General features: G+C 46.4%; 1 protein-coding gene across 11 annotated transcripts in view; it reads left to right on the top strand.

Annotated features, from left to right (window-relative positions):
• The first annotated feature begins 2,653 nt into the window (after positions 1 to 2,653).
• Pkd1 (polycystin 1, transient receptor potential channel interacting) overlaps positions 2,654 to 17,573 on the top strand; it is a 49,061-nt gene continuing 34,141 nt past the window's right edge. For all 11 annotated transcript variants that reach the window (XM_041676030.1, XM_041676028.1, XM_041676024.1 and 8 more), the window contains exon 1: positions 2,654 to 2,944. In XM_041676030.1, the coding sequence (XP_041531964.1) occupies positions 2,730 to 2,944 (215 nt within the window). In that variant the 5' untranslated portion in view covers positions 2,654 to 2,729. The remainder of the gene's footprint in view (positions 2,945 to 17,573) is intronic.

Below are 17,573 nucleotides of genomic sequence, written 5' to 3'. Positions count from 1 at the left end.
TGTATCTTTGACCTAGAGTAACTCTGTAGACCAGGCTGTCTTTGAACTCTCAGAGATCTGCCTGTCTCTGCCTCCCCGGCATTGGGATTAAAGGTGTACGCTAGGACACCTTGAACTCACAGAGAACTGTTCATCTCTGCCTTCTAGGCACTGGGATTAAAGGCATGTGCTACCACACCTTGAAGTCACAGAGGTCAATCTCCCTCTGCCTCCCAAGTGTTGGGATTAAAAGTGTGTACTACCACACACAACAACTCTCTTCCTTTTTTTGTTTTTTACTTTAAGAACTTCAACTTTTAGTCTGCATATATTTTTTTTTAGTCTGCATATATTTTTAACACACTTTAAAACATTCAGAAATTTTCTCTGTCTTTGAATCTCTCTTTACTGTATATCTCTCTTTTTCTGACCACATGAGTCTTTAATTTACCAAGCAATCTCAGTAGGACTAAAGGCGTGGCTTTGCCGGCTAGATGTAGCCCATTCCTTAGCTTTCCAGCCTCATGGCTGAGGTACAGGCTGTAGCCATGTTTACTGCCACAACTCTATGGCATTTCAAGGTCCCTGCCAGCAAGCGAGCTTCAGCAGCCTGTGCTTGCAAACTGCACGAACCGCCTGCTTAAAAGAGTCAGAGTTTGCCCTGGCAGGACAGCCCAGAAAGCCGGCATTTTTAAACGGCGCAGCTTTTTTCCTGCTACGGCTGAAAACCAAAAAGCATGCGTTCAGCTTTTCGTCAACACCATTTAAGTGTCTCGTGGCAGGACCTCTTAATGAGCTACAGGGTTTTGTAGCTAAAGCTGAGTCAGGAAGCTTCTCTTAGATGAGAGAGCTTGCTTGCCTCTAGCAAGCAGAGTGCCACAAATGCTTTAAAGCCAGAGTTCACGTTGGCAGCACAGCCCCAAGAAGCTGCGCTTTAAAATGACACAGCGTTTTTTCTGCTGCTGTTGCCGAATCAGGAAATCTCTCTACAGCACGCCACCAACAAACAGCAAAAATCTGTGTTAAACTCTCTCTCCCTTATTTTTAAGCCTTCTCAGGTTTTTTAAGTGGGTTTAGTCCATCACGTCGGGCGCCATTTGTAGTAATAGGGATCCTCCTTCCTTTGTCTCACCAGTGCTGGAATTAAAGAAGTGTGATTCCACTATGCCTGGGCCAACAAAAATTTAAAAAATAATCGCTGGGTGTGGTGGTGCACAACTTTAATTCCAGCACCCCAGAGGCAGGTGGGTTTCTGTGAGATCAAGGCTAGCATGGTGTACAGAGCGAGTTCCAGGAGGGTCAGGACTGTCCCACAGAGAAACTCTGTCTCGAAAAACAAAACACACACACACATACACAGACAGAAAGAAAGAAAGAAACACCGAAAATGTAGTTTTTGGTGTTTATCATCTAAGCATGTTATCCGAAAAAAAAAAAAAAGCAAGGTTTATCCGAAGTGCTGGGTTTGGAGTATTAATGTTAGTTTTGTCATAGGTCCTATGTACAAGAATCTGTAGACTGGCGTTGCTTGCTGGGTGGGAGGGACAGCACCTTTACTGCACCTCAGCAGCAGGGTGGGCTGCGTGTGTCGGGGTGGAGAGCACCGCGATGAGCTTCACCTACTCCAGGTGAGCGCTGTCTTGCGCATCACTTCTGAGCTTCTGCAGCATCCTCTGGCAGTGGTCCATGAGATTACGCAAGTATTTATTAACTATTGTGTAGGCTCAACTCGGCGGTACTCTTCACGGGCAGAATACTTGCGGAGTAGAAACGCACAAAGCGAACTCCCAAAAACAGTGGTCCACAGCCACAGCTTTTCTTAAAAATTAATTAATTTATTTTTTATTAGTGTAGGAAGCATGCTATGGTCAAAGGACAACTTTGTATAAGTTCAGCTTTACGTGGGTTTTGGGATCGAGCTCAGGTCAACAGGCTTTGCACCGAAGCTCCTTTATCTGCTGTGCCATCTCTCCCGCAGCTATTGGTGTTTTCAGTACTGTGACTGTTGATTACAGAAGGCTGGGAGCAGAGAAACCTACTGACGCCGGGGAAGCCTCAACAGCCAGAGGGAGTCACAAGGGATCTCGGGAAGGCGGGGTGAGTAGCCCGCTGTCCTCCAGTCTCACACCGCCCCTCTCTGTAGCGGGTAGACTACCGACCCTTATAAAATCCTGCCCTCGCGCGGCCCCGCCGCGGCTCTCGCTGCAGCTTGATGGGTGGAGACTCTTAAGCCGCAGCAGAAGGGGCGGAACCTCCTCCACCCTCTAGTCTGGTCTACAGCTGGCCCTGCAGAGCTTTGAAGGCCACCTCCTCTCCCGTAGAGCCCCGCCCACCAACGACCCTTGAGTATCGGGCGGAGCCTAGGCGGATGCCCTTCCTTCAGGCCCCGCCTACTGCAGTATCTGCAGCGCAGAGGGCGGAGCCTGTCAAGGCCTTCTCCATCCAGCCCCGCCCACGGCCGACTTGGAATCGCAGGGGCGGAGCCTGAGGACGCACCGCCTCGCGCCGCGCCGGGGGTGGGGTAGGAGGAGGAGCCCGCCCTGAGTCTGCAGTGCAGCGCGGGTGCGCGAGCAGGCGGCCAAGGCCCTGAGGTGCGGCCTGCCCCAGAGCGCTGAGCTGCTGTCGCAGCGCAGACAGGCCGCGGCATCCTGTCCCGGGCCGCACCATGAGGTCCGCGGGCCCCTCCTGAATTGCGGCTGCCGGCGCACGGGGCCTCGGGGAGCCGGGGCCATGCGCGGGCTGCGCTGACGATGCCGCCCGGCGCGCCCGCTCGCCTGGCGCTGGCCCTAGGCCTGGGCCTGTGGCTCGGAGCGCTGGCCGGAGACCCTGGGCGCGGCTGCGGGCCTTGCCCGCTCCCCTGCTTCTGCAGCCTGGCACCCGACGCCGCCTGCCGCGTCAATTGCTCGGGCCGCTGGCTGCGGACGCTTGAGCCTAGTCTGCGCATCCCTGCTGACGCCACCGCACTGTGAGTAGTTGCGCCGCGGCAGTGCAGGCGGACGGGCGGTTGCCAAGGCGGCGGGCGGCCTGGCTAGAGCATCACGACTGGGTCCTGCGGGAGCAGAGCTGAGGTAGATAGGGCCCTTCCGCTGGGTCGCTGTGCTGTCGGCCGCAGGGCGTGGGCGCGGTCCCGAGGTCGGGCCGCAAGACGCAGCGGGGCCTGGCCGCTCCCAGGGCGAGGCTCCAGTAGGGACGTCGGCTCGACTAAATAAGGAAAACCTTGGACCTCAGCCGGCGTGACCCAGAAGGGTAGCCTAAGATCCTGGTTTCTGTGAAGACTGATGTGTTACGCTGCGGGTCTCCTCTAACAGGAGCTGTAACAGGCGCGTGGGGCGTGGCAGGAGGTTTCGGAATTAACGTTAATTAGAGACTAATTGAGATGCATCCTGGGGTTGGGGATTTCTGTCAGGACCCAAAGCTGACATCTAGGGGGAGGAGTCCAGATAAACATTTGACGACTGGGTAGGGATTGTCTGTGCTTAAGGGACAAGGTGGGTCCAGAGGACTGCAGGCTGGTCGTGGGCGCGAATGGTGACTGCTTGGGAAGTGTTAAGTAGAAGGTGTGATGGGAGGGAGCCTCAGGAAGAGCTGCATTTTCTTAGGAACTTAGGGAAGGGAAATTAATTGCCTGGAAAAATTTGAGACCCATCCAGTTTTGCATTCTGAAAGTAACAGACAGTCTCACTGAGAGAGTGCCTTAAACCAGGCTTAAGTAGGCTCTTTTTTAAAGGCTGTCACTCTTAGTTCCTAGTCTAATTCCTTGGAGGGTGGTAGAGCTAGACCCTTGTTTTACAGGCGAGGAAACAGGGTTGGAGATGTGATGTAATTTGTTCAAGGTATCACATCTTAGACATGGTAGCCTGAGGTTTGGACCTTTTGTAGTGCTGGGGACCAGGGTTGGATCAAGAAAGAGGAGGAAGACAGGTTGCAGATATTTGTCTCTGTGTCTGCTGATCCCAACCGCTTAGGTTTCCTGGGCACTCAGCTCCAGAAGTCCTTGCTTGAATACCCTCAGGAACTCACTACATGCCCAGGCCCATTAAAGTAGAGCTAGACCCTTTCCTCAGGTTTTGTAATGCTCTTGGGTGACTCCCCCTTAGCTAGGAAGCCCTGTGTCCTTCGGAGCTGAGATTTGGGACTTCACCTAGCCTGTCATTGTGCTCCTTGACCATTTGTGGTGCTGCTGTATCTGGAGAGGGATCCCCTCCAGCTGTCTAGCAGTACCCACAGAAATTGCATCAGATCCACCCCACCTTTTATTTATGGACGCTGTAATAAAGGCACCTCTCTCTTCTGCTGGCTGGTTTCTTTGGATGTCAGGCCCAGTTCCTATTGGTTCCTTCTCCTTCAGCCTCTACCGGCTTCCTAGAAGCTGTCGAGGGAATGAAAAGTGGAGACCTACAGGTCTGTGGGCTCTGCAAAACAGTGAAGCCCTGGGTTTTGGTGCAAGACGTTTTCTGAGAGCTGATAACCTGGCTTAGCCTGACTTCACAGACTTCTCAAGGTGTTAACTTCTCACACTGTGAAGAGACGTCAGAATAACTTCATATGGATGGGTGGGTGGAGACTCCATATTTTTTCTTTCTACCTCCAACACTGCTTCTAAGGAGCTTATAGAGCTGGGAGAACCAACTGATAGGAAGCTGAAGCCTGAGGGGCAGGTGTTCAGGTCCCCCTGCTGGTTCTCGAGTTCACTCTGTTGTCCAGTGGGCTGTCCACCCTGTAGACTACTCGAAATCAGATAGATGGTTTTGCTGAGGAAGGACACAGAGAGCAGCCTTTCAGGCCATTGTTTAGGTGCCCCAAGGAACAGTGCCCTCTTTCCAACTATGATCAGGCCCCCTGCATGTGTGACTCCTTGGTAGGACAGCTGTGTCCTAGAAGTAGGACAGCTGGTCTTCTGAGAACATAGCTTCCCATCATTTCGTGGCTTAAAGAAAGGTGACATTGCTGGCAGGGTGCTGCTACTTGACGGGCTTTGGGCTTTACTGTGGCTCATTATTGTGAAAAGTATGTAGAACAGAGTAATGAGTCTCACCCCTCTTGCCTGTCATTCTTGCCCTATGTTTTGAGCCAAAGACCAGCATCTTAGTCTTTTTTATCTGTGGAAGTTTCAAGTCTATCATAATACTCAAAACACACCTAAACTAGGGAATGCTTCCTTGGTTTTATTGGATGTCAATTGTGGACATTGTTGTTTGTCTCTTTTTAAAAGTTCGTTTTGTTTTAGGTGTGTGTGCCTGTTCTGGTTTTACTAGATAGGGTTTCTTTGTGTAGCCCTGGCTGTTCTGGAGTTCACTCTGTATGCCAGGCTGGCTTTGAACTTACAGAGATTCTCCTTCCTCTGCTTCCTGAGTGCTGGAACTAAAGGCATGCATCAGTCACCAACTGACATGTGTTTGTTTCTTGAGACATGGGTGTGTCTATGTAGCCCTGGTTGTCCTGGAACTTGCTCTCTACAGAGCTGACCTCAAACTCAAAGAAATCTGATTGTTTCTGCCTGCCAAATCCTGGGACTAAAAGTGTGTGCCACTATGCCCAGCTGCTTGGATTTTTGTTGTTGTTTTTTGTTTTTCTTTTTTGAGACAGTATCTCAAGTAGCCCAGGCTGGCATTGAACTTTCAAACCTTTGATCATCTTGCCCCAGTCTTTCTAGAACTGGAATCACAGATATGAACCCCCCAAGCCCAGCTCTGGATTGTTGTAGTTTAAACTAGGGTCCAGATGAGGTCTACACAGCAGAACTAGTTGATGGCCTTAGTCTAGCTAATGGCTAGGGTTCTCCCAGTTTTCTTTTTCTACTTTTGAGTTATAGAAGAAACTAAGTCCTTTTTTGTTAGGTTTCTGACTGACAAAGCAGTGAGCTCTTGGCATGTCTCTGTTCTATTTCGTTGAATATAAAGTAAGTACCTTAGGGTGGGTTGTGCTGCCTCAAAGGTAAGGGTTTGTAGTCAATGGACAGGTTGAGGCACTGGCAACATACTAACACCACAGCTGTTTAGGTAAGTCCCCTTTCTTCTCCATGTTTCCTGGGGGCTGTTCTCTTGTCCTCAAGTACTAGCCACCAGGAAATGTACCTCAAAGACCATTCTGCTGCATTGCAGATAGAACATGAGAGCCTGAGTGTGGGATGTGTGTTCAGGCCAGATGCTGTACAGATAGGAGAAGCACAGATCACTGTGTGCAGGCAAGCTCCTGTTCATATCTCAACATCTAGTCAAGGAGAACAGAACTCCAACCTCAGAAGATGCCTTTAACACTGTGAGGATTCATGAGACCTACTCCTAGCAAGTACCCTCTCACCTCTGTGTGTGGTAGGGGTGAGGATGAAGGGTTTGTGCTCTGTTGCCCAGGTTGGTCTTGAATGGACTTAAGAAATCCTCTTGCCTCAGTCTACCACATACTGGGATACAGGCATGTACCAAGTGTGCTGTGCTCCCTCTAATTTTTTTGTTTTGTTTTTTGAGGCAAGTTCTCACTATGTTCTCACTATGTAGCTCTGGCTAATCTAGAGTTTGCTATGAAGAAGTCTCAGCCTCTTGAGTGCTGAGGTTGCAAGTATGAGCCACTACACCTAGTTTATTTGTTTTGTTTTTCAAATTTATATTTGCTTTAAAATATTATTTTAGTTTAATTTTTATGTTTTATTTATTGATTTTTGAGGCAGGGTTTGTTTGTGTAGCCCTGGATGTGCTGGAACTCAGAGATTTATCTGCGTCTACCTCCTGAGTGCTGGGATTAAAGGTGTGGACCCCTATGTCCAACTCTAGATTTTATTTTTATTTGTGTGTATATGTGGTGTGTTGTGTAAGTGTTTGTCACATATGTGCGAGTACTCTTAGAGGCCAAAAGAGGGTGTCACATCTCCTGGAGCTAGAGTTACAGGGGACATGGTTGCTTGAAACTCTGGGAGGCAGCATGGACTCTTAGCTGCCAAGCATTTCTGCAGTCCCTGATTTTATTTAATTTTTTTGAGATGGTCTCGTGTTGGTCTTAAGCTTACTACATAGTTAAGAGGGGACTTGAACATCTGATTCTCCTGCCTCCATTTCTCTCCTGCTGAGATTGCAAGTATGAGTTATTGTGCCTATCTTCTTTTTTGTTTGTTTTCTTTTTCACTTTTTTTCCCTGTTGTTTTGTTTTGTTTGCTTGTTTGTTTTTGAGAAAGGGTCTTAACTGTCTCATTCTTTATCTCTTACTGGCCTGGAACTTAGTATGTAGAGCAGGCTGGCTTCTCATGTGGCATCAGTTACTCTGCTTCTGTCTCGCTGGTGCAGGGATTACAGTGGAAAACCAACATACCTAGCTTTCCTCTCACTAACCTCAGCTTCTGTGTTGTCTTTTTATGCACCGAAGGCCTGTATGAAGAAGTAAGGCTGTGCTGAAAGCACACCATGGCATCTGCTGTCCCAGTTCACCCCACTCTCTGATTTGGGAGATGATGTGAAACTGCCCTGCATTCTGCTCCCATGAGCCAAGTGAGCCTTGGCTTGCAGTGCTAGGAGTTTTTAAGAAACCCAAAAATGTATGTGAGCCTCAGTTTCCCTTTTCTGTTTTTGTTTTGAGGAAGAGTCTCACTAGATATCCCTGCTTGGCTTTGCACTTGGCATCGGTCTTTCTGCGTGGTGTTCCAATACCTGGGTCACCATGCTGGTCTTCAGCTTCTGGGTTCTCCATCCAATGTGGACAAACAGCGTCCTCACATGGTGCTTCCTGTGTTGCTGCCTCTGCCTTCTCTGGCTGTCGTCATGTGACTTTCACTGAGTAATGCCTGAGCCTTCCTGAACATTCCTGGGGCATAACGGGCCCTTCTGTTCCCTTCTTTCTTTATCCCAGGGTGCCTTTGCTGAGAGGGAGAGGAGCATAATGACCCTGGCTCCTGAGGGAAACCCTGGCTTGGGTTGGGTTTCAATTGAGGAAGCCATTTTGGATGGAGACACATTTTCCTTTCCGGAACATTGCTGTGGCCAACATCAGCAGCAGGAGCCCAGACAGCCGGCCCGCCTAGTGTTCTGGAATGAAAACACCCCACTTCTGCTGCTGCTGTCTGAGGTGTTGGCTGTCTGGGCTCCATGCTCAGGCCTGGCCTGCCTCAGCTGTCCGTATGGCTCCAGCTGGCCTGGTGTGGGCTCCACAGGGCGTGAGCAGTCTCTCTGAAGGACAAGATACAGCTGGAAAATGCAGCTCATGTCTTTTCTCGGAACACCTCGTTCTTTCTGGCTTGGCAGAAGTCTTCTTCATAAAGAGGCCTTGTGATGCCCAGGCACTAATTGCCAAGGAGAGGGGTGCACTTGAGGGTCAAGGTAGGCAGTGCTTCCTCTCCCTGATCAACTCCTGTAGGTTGGATCTGGAAAATGTGGTATCCCTAGTGCTAAGAAGGCAGGTTGGATGCCGTGAGCCGCCTTGGGAAGGGTTTTTTCCTCTGGCAGTGGGAGAAGACGCCTTCTTCTGGTTGCAGCCTTTAGTGTAAGGGTTATAGTAGGGGACCACCTTGTAGCTGTAGGAGTAGAGAGACCTCAAGGGTCCTGAGTCCCCATACTGCTTCACTGCCCTGGTACTGTGCCGGTTCTTGTCACTGGCCTCCAGGTTGTTGAGGTGTGACTGTGACTGGACTGAGGCTCCTGCCCACTACAGGACACCACAGCCCCTAGAGAACCAGGGCACCACTGAGTCCCATTTGCCTGTTGACATCCTTTCAAGGGCTTGGGTTCTGTTGGCTGCTGTGGACATGTCAGGTAATGCGGAGGAAGCTGCAGGCTCTCTGAACCTTGAGATCAGGCTTGGAACAGTTCCTGCCCTTACTGAGTATAATGGAACACAAGAAGCCATGCACGGTCCTGGCATGTCATGGTGCATGGACACCAGGAAGTGGTCTGGAGGGAGGTATCAGTGTTGGTTCTCGCCCCCCCCCCCCATACAGGTTTTTTTTGTTTAACAGCCCTCGCTATCCTGGAACTTGCTTTGTAGACTAGGCTGGCCTCGAACTCACTGATATCTGCCTGCCTCTGCTTCCCAAGTGCTGGAATTAAAGGTGTGTGCTGCCACCGCCTGACTCCAGTGTTAGTTCTTTTCCTTCTTTTGATTTGAATGAGTGGCCTCAATGCCCCATTTGTATGTGGGGTGAGCAGACCTTCTTCCCCAACTGCCTTATTAACATGGGGACAGTGAACAGCTCTTGAAACAGCTATTTCTTGGACTACGCTAGCCTTGTCCCTCTGTATGAGTGGGACCCACTGTCTATCACATTCCTTCTGGTTTTGGGGCCTGAGCCTTTTCTTGCTGGTAGGTCCCAAGAAAATCTTAGGCAAGTTATATTATGCCCACCATCTCATCCTAGTGATAGTTTAGTTGTAGGAAAACTTAGTATCTGGACAAAGGGCTTTGTAAGGACATAAAGATCCTACAGAACATCTTGTAACAATGTGGGGCCTCTTCCACTCCCCAGGCCCTGGAACTATGAGGTCCTACAGCCTGGCTGAAGGACTCTTAACATGGGCATTTCCACTGCCTGCATCCTGATGTCCTTTCCTTGTCATCTCTGAGACTGGGCTCCCCACTGTGTGCCTAGTCCTGGTTTTGAGCCAGGTGAGAGATGGGCCTCAAGGAGTTTGCAGAGTGATGGTAGGTACGGCTGTCTTCTCTGACCCTTCTCCTTGGAGAAACAGTTGGTATAGTCCAGAGATTGCCCCTGTCCTTTCTGACACCAGTGTGCTGGGGTGTTTTTCTTCAGCTCCCTCTTTCCTAAACTTGAATTCATTAATTTAAACATCATTTCCGGCCCTGGAAGCCAGCCTTGCTTGCCATAAATAGAAGGGAACGAAAAGCAAAGAGAACAAAAACAGAGTGAGGATACTAGACTTCCATTGGCTCTGCTGCTGGGCTATGAAAGACCCATTAGTGCTGAAAGGCACCCAGAGTGAGGCCAGCCCCGGGCCTCTGCCCCTCCGCCCAGACTAGAACTGCCTCATCATGGCTTCCATTTTCTTCTGCCCTGGCTCTGCTTGGGAGTGTTTATGGTGATCATCCTTGCTGGTTGAGGAGACTCTGTTTTCCCAAAGAGAGGATGAAGCTGGGCCTTGGAAGAGTACAGGGGCTTCCTCCTTACCACGCTGGCCTAGCCTACCAGAGGGAGGAGGCAACTGGCTCCTGTGGAGTGGGTTACATAACATCCACAAGCGGCCCCTCAGAGCTGTTCCCTTTGAGCCCTGTTTCCAGCATGGCGGCCAGCAATGGGCTGGGGGGAGGTGGTGGCTGGCACTCGCCCGCCTGTTGACTGCATGCGTCTGGAATGTGCAGATGTTTCCTTTGGGGCTCCAGCTGGCCTTTAAATCCCACTTGCCCCCTACATCTAGACTAAAGAGCGGGTACCTAGGCCACTCGCCTCAGCAGAGAAGGAAACCGAGGCTGCTTAGCTATTAGTCTGGGTTGCATCTTGTTGTGGGCAGCCTGTTGAGGGCCTCCTGTCATGACTCTGGAACAGGGCTGGTCCTCACAACTGGCGCATTTAGTAAGGACTTGCAGTGTTCACAGTGACCCTCCTTGATCTCCACCTTTGCATAGACCTACACACTTGATTTTATACTAGTGCTGTCCTGTTTGCAGAGAGTTGCCCTGAGGTGTCTGCTTTCTCTGTCTCATAGCATCACCCCAGCTTGTGTAGCCTGCATATGGAGGCTCAGAGAGCCCCTGATCTTTACTAGAAGAAAGTCAGGAGTCAGAAACAAGATGTCTCTTGTGGGGTATGGACATATGATTGGGGAGGCTGGGGTCCCTCCCATCAGGTCAGGTAGCCTCATAGTATTGGGATATGAGTTGTCCTTTGTCCCTTACCCCACCAGAGTGTCTGATCTGAAAGGTAGGGGGTCATATGTATACGGTATAGAAGATCTTTATTCACCATTCTCAACATAGTCACCCATTGTGGAGCAGGAGGGAGGCAGCAGATAGGCCAAGCTGAAAGTACTCTCCATCCATGTGGAACTGAGGTTATATCTGTCCCAGTGTTGCAAGCAGTATGGGAATGGCCTGCTAGACTGAGAGACAGTATGAGTATTTGGCTGCTGTCCCAGTGTGTGTGAGTCCTAGCTCAGGTCCCCTCTAGCCTTGACTCTGGGAGTTTCTGTAAGTTGCTGGCTTACGTCTTAGAGGGTCCAGTATACTTAGTTGGCCTATGCCCTGTCAGAGTGTTCTGGCTAGCCTGCTGGCTTTCCTCTTCATGGCAGGAAAGGGACCAATGCAAAGGTAAGCTGCCCCTTGCTTCTGTGTGCCTTCTGCCAGGATACCTTGTGTCTGCCTTTGTCTTGTTCTTGATAGTTATAGGGAATCTAAATATGGTTACTGGGCATCAGACTGTAGTGACATCATCTGGCAGGAAGTCAGGCCTTTGAAGATGGGGCTAGTCAGGTCTTGGCCATAATCTTAGAACAGTGATGGCAACAACAGATGGCGACATGGAAAATTTCTGTTCAGGGCCTCTAGACAGGGATCTTAGGTATTCCTCTACTTTTCCTCACATTCCCTAATACCACCCTGTCTGGTGCTGATCTCTAACCCTAGGGGTTAGAGTCAGAGTCCTGTCCAAGCTGTCCTGTCTCTACAAGAACAGTTTGGGAACTTTTCTGAGCAGAGTCCCTATGGCTCTGTTTCTTTTATGGGCCACAACCCAAGTCCAGGTGAGATCTGGGGAGAAGTGCTACAATGCAGCCTTTTGGAAAAGGAGCCTCAGTGTTTCGTTGAGCTTGGTCACACTGGAGGACCTGGCTGGATAAGGAGTCAAGCGTTTAGATGAGGGAGGAGTGTTGTGCCCCCAAGGCTGATGTTTCCCACACAGGTTTCTTAGGTGACCCTAGCAACTAACACTTGAGGTGGTTTTCTGAGAAAATGAAATTTGAGGGTTCTTCCTCATTTCCTTCCTCTTATTCCTCCAATCTTGGAGACTGGGTTGGAAACCCTCCATGTTAGAGGCAATTATAAAATTCTGTCCTTGCCTCACCAGCCTTTCCAGGGTCAATGCCACTCAGTCTACTTCCTGGTTCCTCCTAAAAGTACAGGTTTCTGTGCTATCATCTCTTTAGCCACTGGAAAGTCCATGATTAGATCTAACTGATGTTTCCCCTGGCATGACCATTGTCTTTCATGTGGGGACTTGGATAGCAGAGTTGAGATAAGTCTAGCAAGGGGCCAGGGTGGTATCTAGGAGCATGCTTAGGAATGGAGGCCAGGCCAGGAAGACCCTGCCTCTGGCTTCAGCAAGTAGGTAGTCATGTCACATAGCTTAGTCTTTTTTGTATCAGTCCAAAATCTGTTCATTGGGATGGTTCCCATATATAGTCAAGTTTTTACGTCCTGCCTGCCAGCTCCCAAATAACCACACAGAGAGTTCTTATTAATTTTGAAAACTCGACTTATAGCTTAGTTTTGTTTCTAACTAGGTCTTATAAGTTAAATGAACTGACTTCTGCTCATCTATGTGCTGCCCTGAGGCTCATTTACCTCATCTGCATACTGTCCATCCTGCTTTCCCTATGTCTCCTCACGTCTCAGCCCTTTTTCTTTCCAGCGTCCTCTGTGTCTGGAAAAATCCTGCCTGAATGAATGGTCATTTAGCTTTTTATTAAACCAATGAAAGTGACATATCTTCACAGTGTACAAAAAGATTATTCTACAACATTTCCCCCTTTTGTCTAAATAAAAAGGAAAGATTTCAACTCTAACACAGTAATATTGTATACAATAAGAACAATGAGAGGGGGAGGGAAATGGGAGGAGGGGAGGAGGTGAAAATTTGTAATAATAATAATAAAAAGAAAAAAAGGTTAAAAAAAGAACAATGATCGGGTATTGTCTAAATAAAAAGGAAAGGTATTAACTTTAACAAATAAAACTATATACAATAAGAATAATTATCAAGTAAGAATTACATTTACCATGTCTAGTCCATTTGTATTTAGCAAATTTAGAGAAAATATTCCATTATTTATCTTCTCTTGATGATTCCAAAGTTTTGTACCTAATTTAACTTCTATAATAACTAAGGAGAACTATAACTGTCTAGGTTTCAATTCCTCAAAGACCCCAGAATGATGTACTATTACCTGAGTAAACAGGAAGTGCAGTGTAAGCCACTTCCAAAACTAAGAAATGATAGAGACATCTGTCTGTCTGGACAGTCACCCCAACTTTCCTCTGTAATATTGGGGCATCTGTCTTTGGCCTATAGGCCTAGACTATGGGGCAGACTTTTTTGTGAAGCAGGAATTTTGAAGGACTATCTAACCTTATCTTGTCAAAGTTCAATAGTCTTTTTCCTTTGTGTCCTGCTTGTCCAGTTTGTTCAGCATACTGTCAGCAGTCAAGATCATTTCTTGCCCAAATAGCTAGTTTTGCCAAATTGAGCAAACTCAATTTGGAGTTTCTTTGATGCCCATCATCTTCTTTGAAGTAAATTGGTACTGTTAGGAGCAGATGTGTCTCACTTTCATGAAAAGGCCTGTGTTAACAAAACATTTTAAGCTAGGCATGGTTAGCACATGCCTTTATTAATCTCAGTACTTGGGACGCAGAGGTAGGAGATCTTCTGTGAGTTTGAGGTCAGTTTGATATAAAAAGAGAGTTTCAGGGCAGTCAGTAATGTTACACAGAGAAACCCTGTCTTGAACCCCCCCCCCAAATTTTTTTAAAATACCATATTTTGTAGGTCTTTGAAGTGTTTGAAGACCATCTGTCTATCTAAAATATATGTTTGACCTTGAAAATATACCTAATATGACTACAAGTTTGTTATAGGTGACTAACTACTAATCTGTATTTCTTTTTTTTTTTTTTTTTCGAGACAGGGTTTCTCTGTAGCTTTGGAGCCTGTCCTGGCACTAGCTCTTGTAGACCAGGCTGGCCTCGAACTCACAGAGATCCGCCTGCCTCTGCCTCCCGAGTGCTGGGATTAAAGGCATGCGCCACCATTGCCCAACTAATCTGTATTTCTTTATTATCCTAAACAGTTTGTAATAATAACTTTCAAGGACTATAAATTTACATTACATTGTTAAATGAGTTGCATAGGTACAATACCTTCAACAAGAGTAGAAATATATGTACAATATGTTCTAAAAAATAACATTAAATTTGTATCAAATATAAGAAATCCATACCAATGTAACTAGAGACTGTTCAAAAGTAGACTCAACAGTTCATCCTTTTTATCTCATCATTTTTATACACATCCCTCTTTTTTCCTTCAGAAAGAGATCTCCAAATCTAATTCCTTTGTTCAGTTTTTTTTTCTGACCATGAAAAATAACAGTTTGTAACCAGCTCTCCTAAACAATGACAGACATCCATAGCCTACTGAATGACCCAAAACTACCCACCTCACCTCTTAGAAATTGGGTGTTGTGTTCTCTAGACTATTTCCTGTTGTCTGACAGGAGGTTGGCATCTTTGGGGGACCCTGAGAAAATTAGGATAATGGTCAAGTCCTGGTACAGTTTACTGTGAGATTGGATCATCTCAGCTAGCAGCCTTGAAGATGTTCTGAATGCAGAACTATGAAGAAACCGCAACAGAGGCATTCTGAGAGGTTGTATCACTTGGGCCACCATTTTCATTGGTGTCTGGTCCCCTTGTTCTGTAAAAGCATAAACTTTCAAAGGTAACATACATATCTGCATTAATACAGGTATGGACTGTGTGTTGCACACAAACCATCCAAAGATGATTTTTGTTGTTGTTTGAACAGGTAAAATATACATCACTTGTCTTGTAGTTTTTCTAGGTTTATTTTTTTATGTCTGTAGCCAGGATTTTCAGGGAGTCTCCCTAATCAAATCTAATCTCTATCGATGTTGAATAACTCCACAGCCTTTTGTTTTCTGTGGAACAAAAGCATAACCTTTTCCCAATGTAACATAGTTTTTGGCTTTCATTTTGAAGTTAAGACATTTTTAAATTATATAGGTTGGTTTAATTTTTTTAAATTTTTTCCTTCTTTTCTTTCTTTCTTTCTTTTTTTTTTTTTTTTGAGACAGCCTCTCTGTGTGGCTTTGAAGCCTGTCCTGGATCCTGGAACTTGTTCTGTTAGACCAGGCTGGCCTCGAACTCACAGAGATCTGCCTGCCTCTGCCTCCCAAGTGCTGGAATTAAAGGTGTCTGCTGCCACCACTGCCTGGCTTAATTTAGTAGTTTTTATAATCCAGTGTCTCTCAACAGCTATTTTGCTCATCAACAATCAAAAAATTTAAAGTTAGTACAACACCATACAGATCCAGACTCTGTGTATTTCCCATCTCTACATGGCTTGCTCTTTTTTATTATTTAGAAACGATTTTTCTATGACTCTATACCCATTTTCTTTTCTTTCTTAAGCATGCACACATTTTTAAACACAAGTATTTTAAACACTGTATTGTGTTTAGAGGGTTTTTTTTTTCCAGTCTGGACTTGCTTTGCTGCATATCTATAACCTTTTCTTTTTTTGCATGAGCAAAACCTAAACCACTCTGCCACTTAGCTCATGGTGCACTGCTAGGAAATACATCTCTGTACCACAGCCACATGAGAGATTGTGGAACTAGGATGCCATGTTTGGCTCCATTTTTGTGTATTTGGAACACTTTTTTTTTTTAAAGCTTTTTCAGGTTTTATGTGGAAATATGTACCCCATGTTGGGTGCCATTTGTGGGTAGATTTTTCTCTCTTGCCTACCTGCCTGCTTCCAAATAACCACACAGAGACTTCTTATTAATTATGAAAGCTCAGCTGATAACTTAGATTTGTTTCTAAGTAGGTCTTATAATTTAACCCATTTCTATTAATCATGTGCTGCTCTGAGGCTTGTTTACCTCATCTTTGAACCGTCCATCCTGTTCTCCTGTGTCCTGTGTCTCCTTGCATCTCTGTCTTCCTCCTTTCCAGCTTGCCTGGAAATCCTGCCTAGCTATTGATCATTCAGCATTTTATTAAGCCAATCAGAGTGACATGTCTTCACAGTGTACAAAATTATTCCGTAGCATCCATTGATTATATGCTTAGAGAGCTGCTTCCATCTGAAGGAACGTCCCCCTCTACAACTTGTTCTTCCTCTCGTAGGCTGGTAGAGGACAGTGGGGCAGCCAGTGTATAAGACTGCCGCTTGTGCATGGATAAAGACAGTGGGGATTTTATAGCATCCTGGACATTTCACATCCCATAAAGTATTGGGAATTGGAACTCTGTACCAGGCACTTACTCTTTTTTTTTTTTATATTTTGGTTATTTATGAAACAGGGCCTCTCTACATAGCTCTGGCTGTCCTGGAACTCGCTCTGTAGACCAGGCTGGTCTTGAACTCAGAGATCTACATGTCTCTGCCTCCCATGTGCTGGGATTAAGCCTGGCAAGGTACTTCCTCTTGAGTTTTCTTTCTCCATTTCTGGAGAGGGATGAGGGAAATCCTTTGCAATTGGCATGTTTTTTGTTTTTTTTTTTTTTAAGATTGACTTATTTATGTGTATTTCTGCCTCCATGCAGAATGCAGAACTGCATGTAAGAAGAGGGCACCAAATCTCATTATAGATGGTTGTGAGCCATCATGTGGTTGCTGGGAATTGAACTCAGGACTTCTGGAAGATCAGCCAGTGCTCTTAACCTCTGAACCATCTCTCCAGCCCAAGAGGCATGTTCTTGTTGAGATATCATCACCACCAGAAAACTAAGTACAATCTTGTGGAGAATTCGAGACTGTAGAATGGTGTATAGACCTGGAAGGGCCCAAAAGTGTCCACTGAGTCATGGTGATACAGGGTCTCCTGTACCAGAAGCCTCACTGGACATTATGTATGCAAAGAGAGCCCAAGGCATGGATGGCAGGTTGACTGAGGGTTATCAAGATTCTGAAGGTGGAGAGTAGCAGTTTTTTGGGTAGAGCTTGACACTGGAAATACCTCCTAAAATGGCCTAGTAATACCAGTGTTATTTGGTTTCATAGGTGAAGCCTAAGTTATCTACCTCCCTATTATTAGAATTGGGGGCTAGACTTGTGACATAACACAACTACAAATTTAGTAGATGAAAAGCATGATTACATTGTTTTCACCAGTAGTTGTCAAGTTACTATGTAAACTTTCTTTAATTCTTCCTTTTGGTTGGAGTTCTTAGTTACTGAGTTACATCACTAGCATAAAAAGGAGTTGTTTATTGAGTGTTTGTAGCAAGGCTGTGGTTAGTTAGATTTGGTTAGATGAAGTACCAGTGCATCTCCAAGCCTAGGTTTTAGTCACTGTTTTGAGGCATCTCACTGTGTTCCTGGTACTTCTTCATATGCTTACTGTATGCACCTGCCTCAGCCTTCTAAGCAGCTATTACTCCAAGTGTTGGCTGCTGCAGGAATTCAGCCTGTAGTTTGATTTTTTTTTATTTTATCCATGATCTTTTGTGTAGATGTTGCTTGTTTTGGAATGTAGTTGGGTCTGTTAGGTTTTAGTTTGTTTTTAGATGGGATCTTACTCTATAGCCCTGGCTGCTCTAGAACTTGGAGCAATTCTCTTACCACCTGTGTGTGCTACCAGACTTGGCTATGTCTCTTGTCTTTAAAAATAAATAAATAACCTTATTTAATTTTTTTA

The sequence above is a fragment of the Microtus oregoni genome, unplaced genomic scaffold, assembly GCF_018167655.1.
Source record: "Microtus oregoni isolate MIOR12 unplaced genomic scaffold, Mior012 000027F_ref0000203, whole genome shotgun sequence".
NCBI lineage: Eukaryota > Metazoa > Chordata > Mammalia > Rodentia > Cricetidae > Microtus > Microtus oregoni.
Note: the sequence above shows the minus strand (reverse complement) of the source record. Positions and strands in the feature narration are given on the sequence as shown.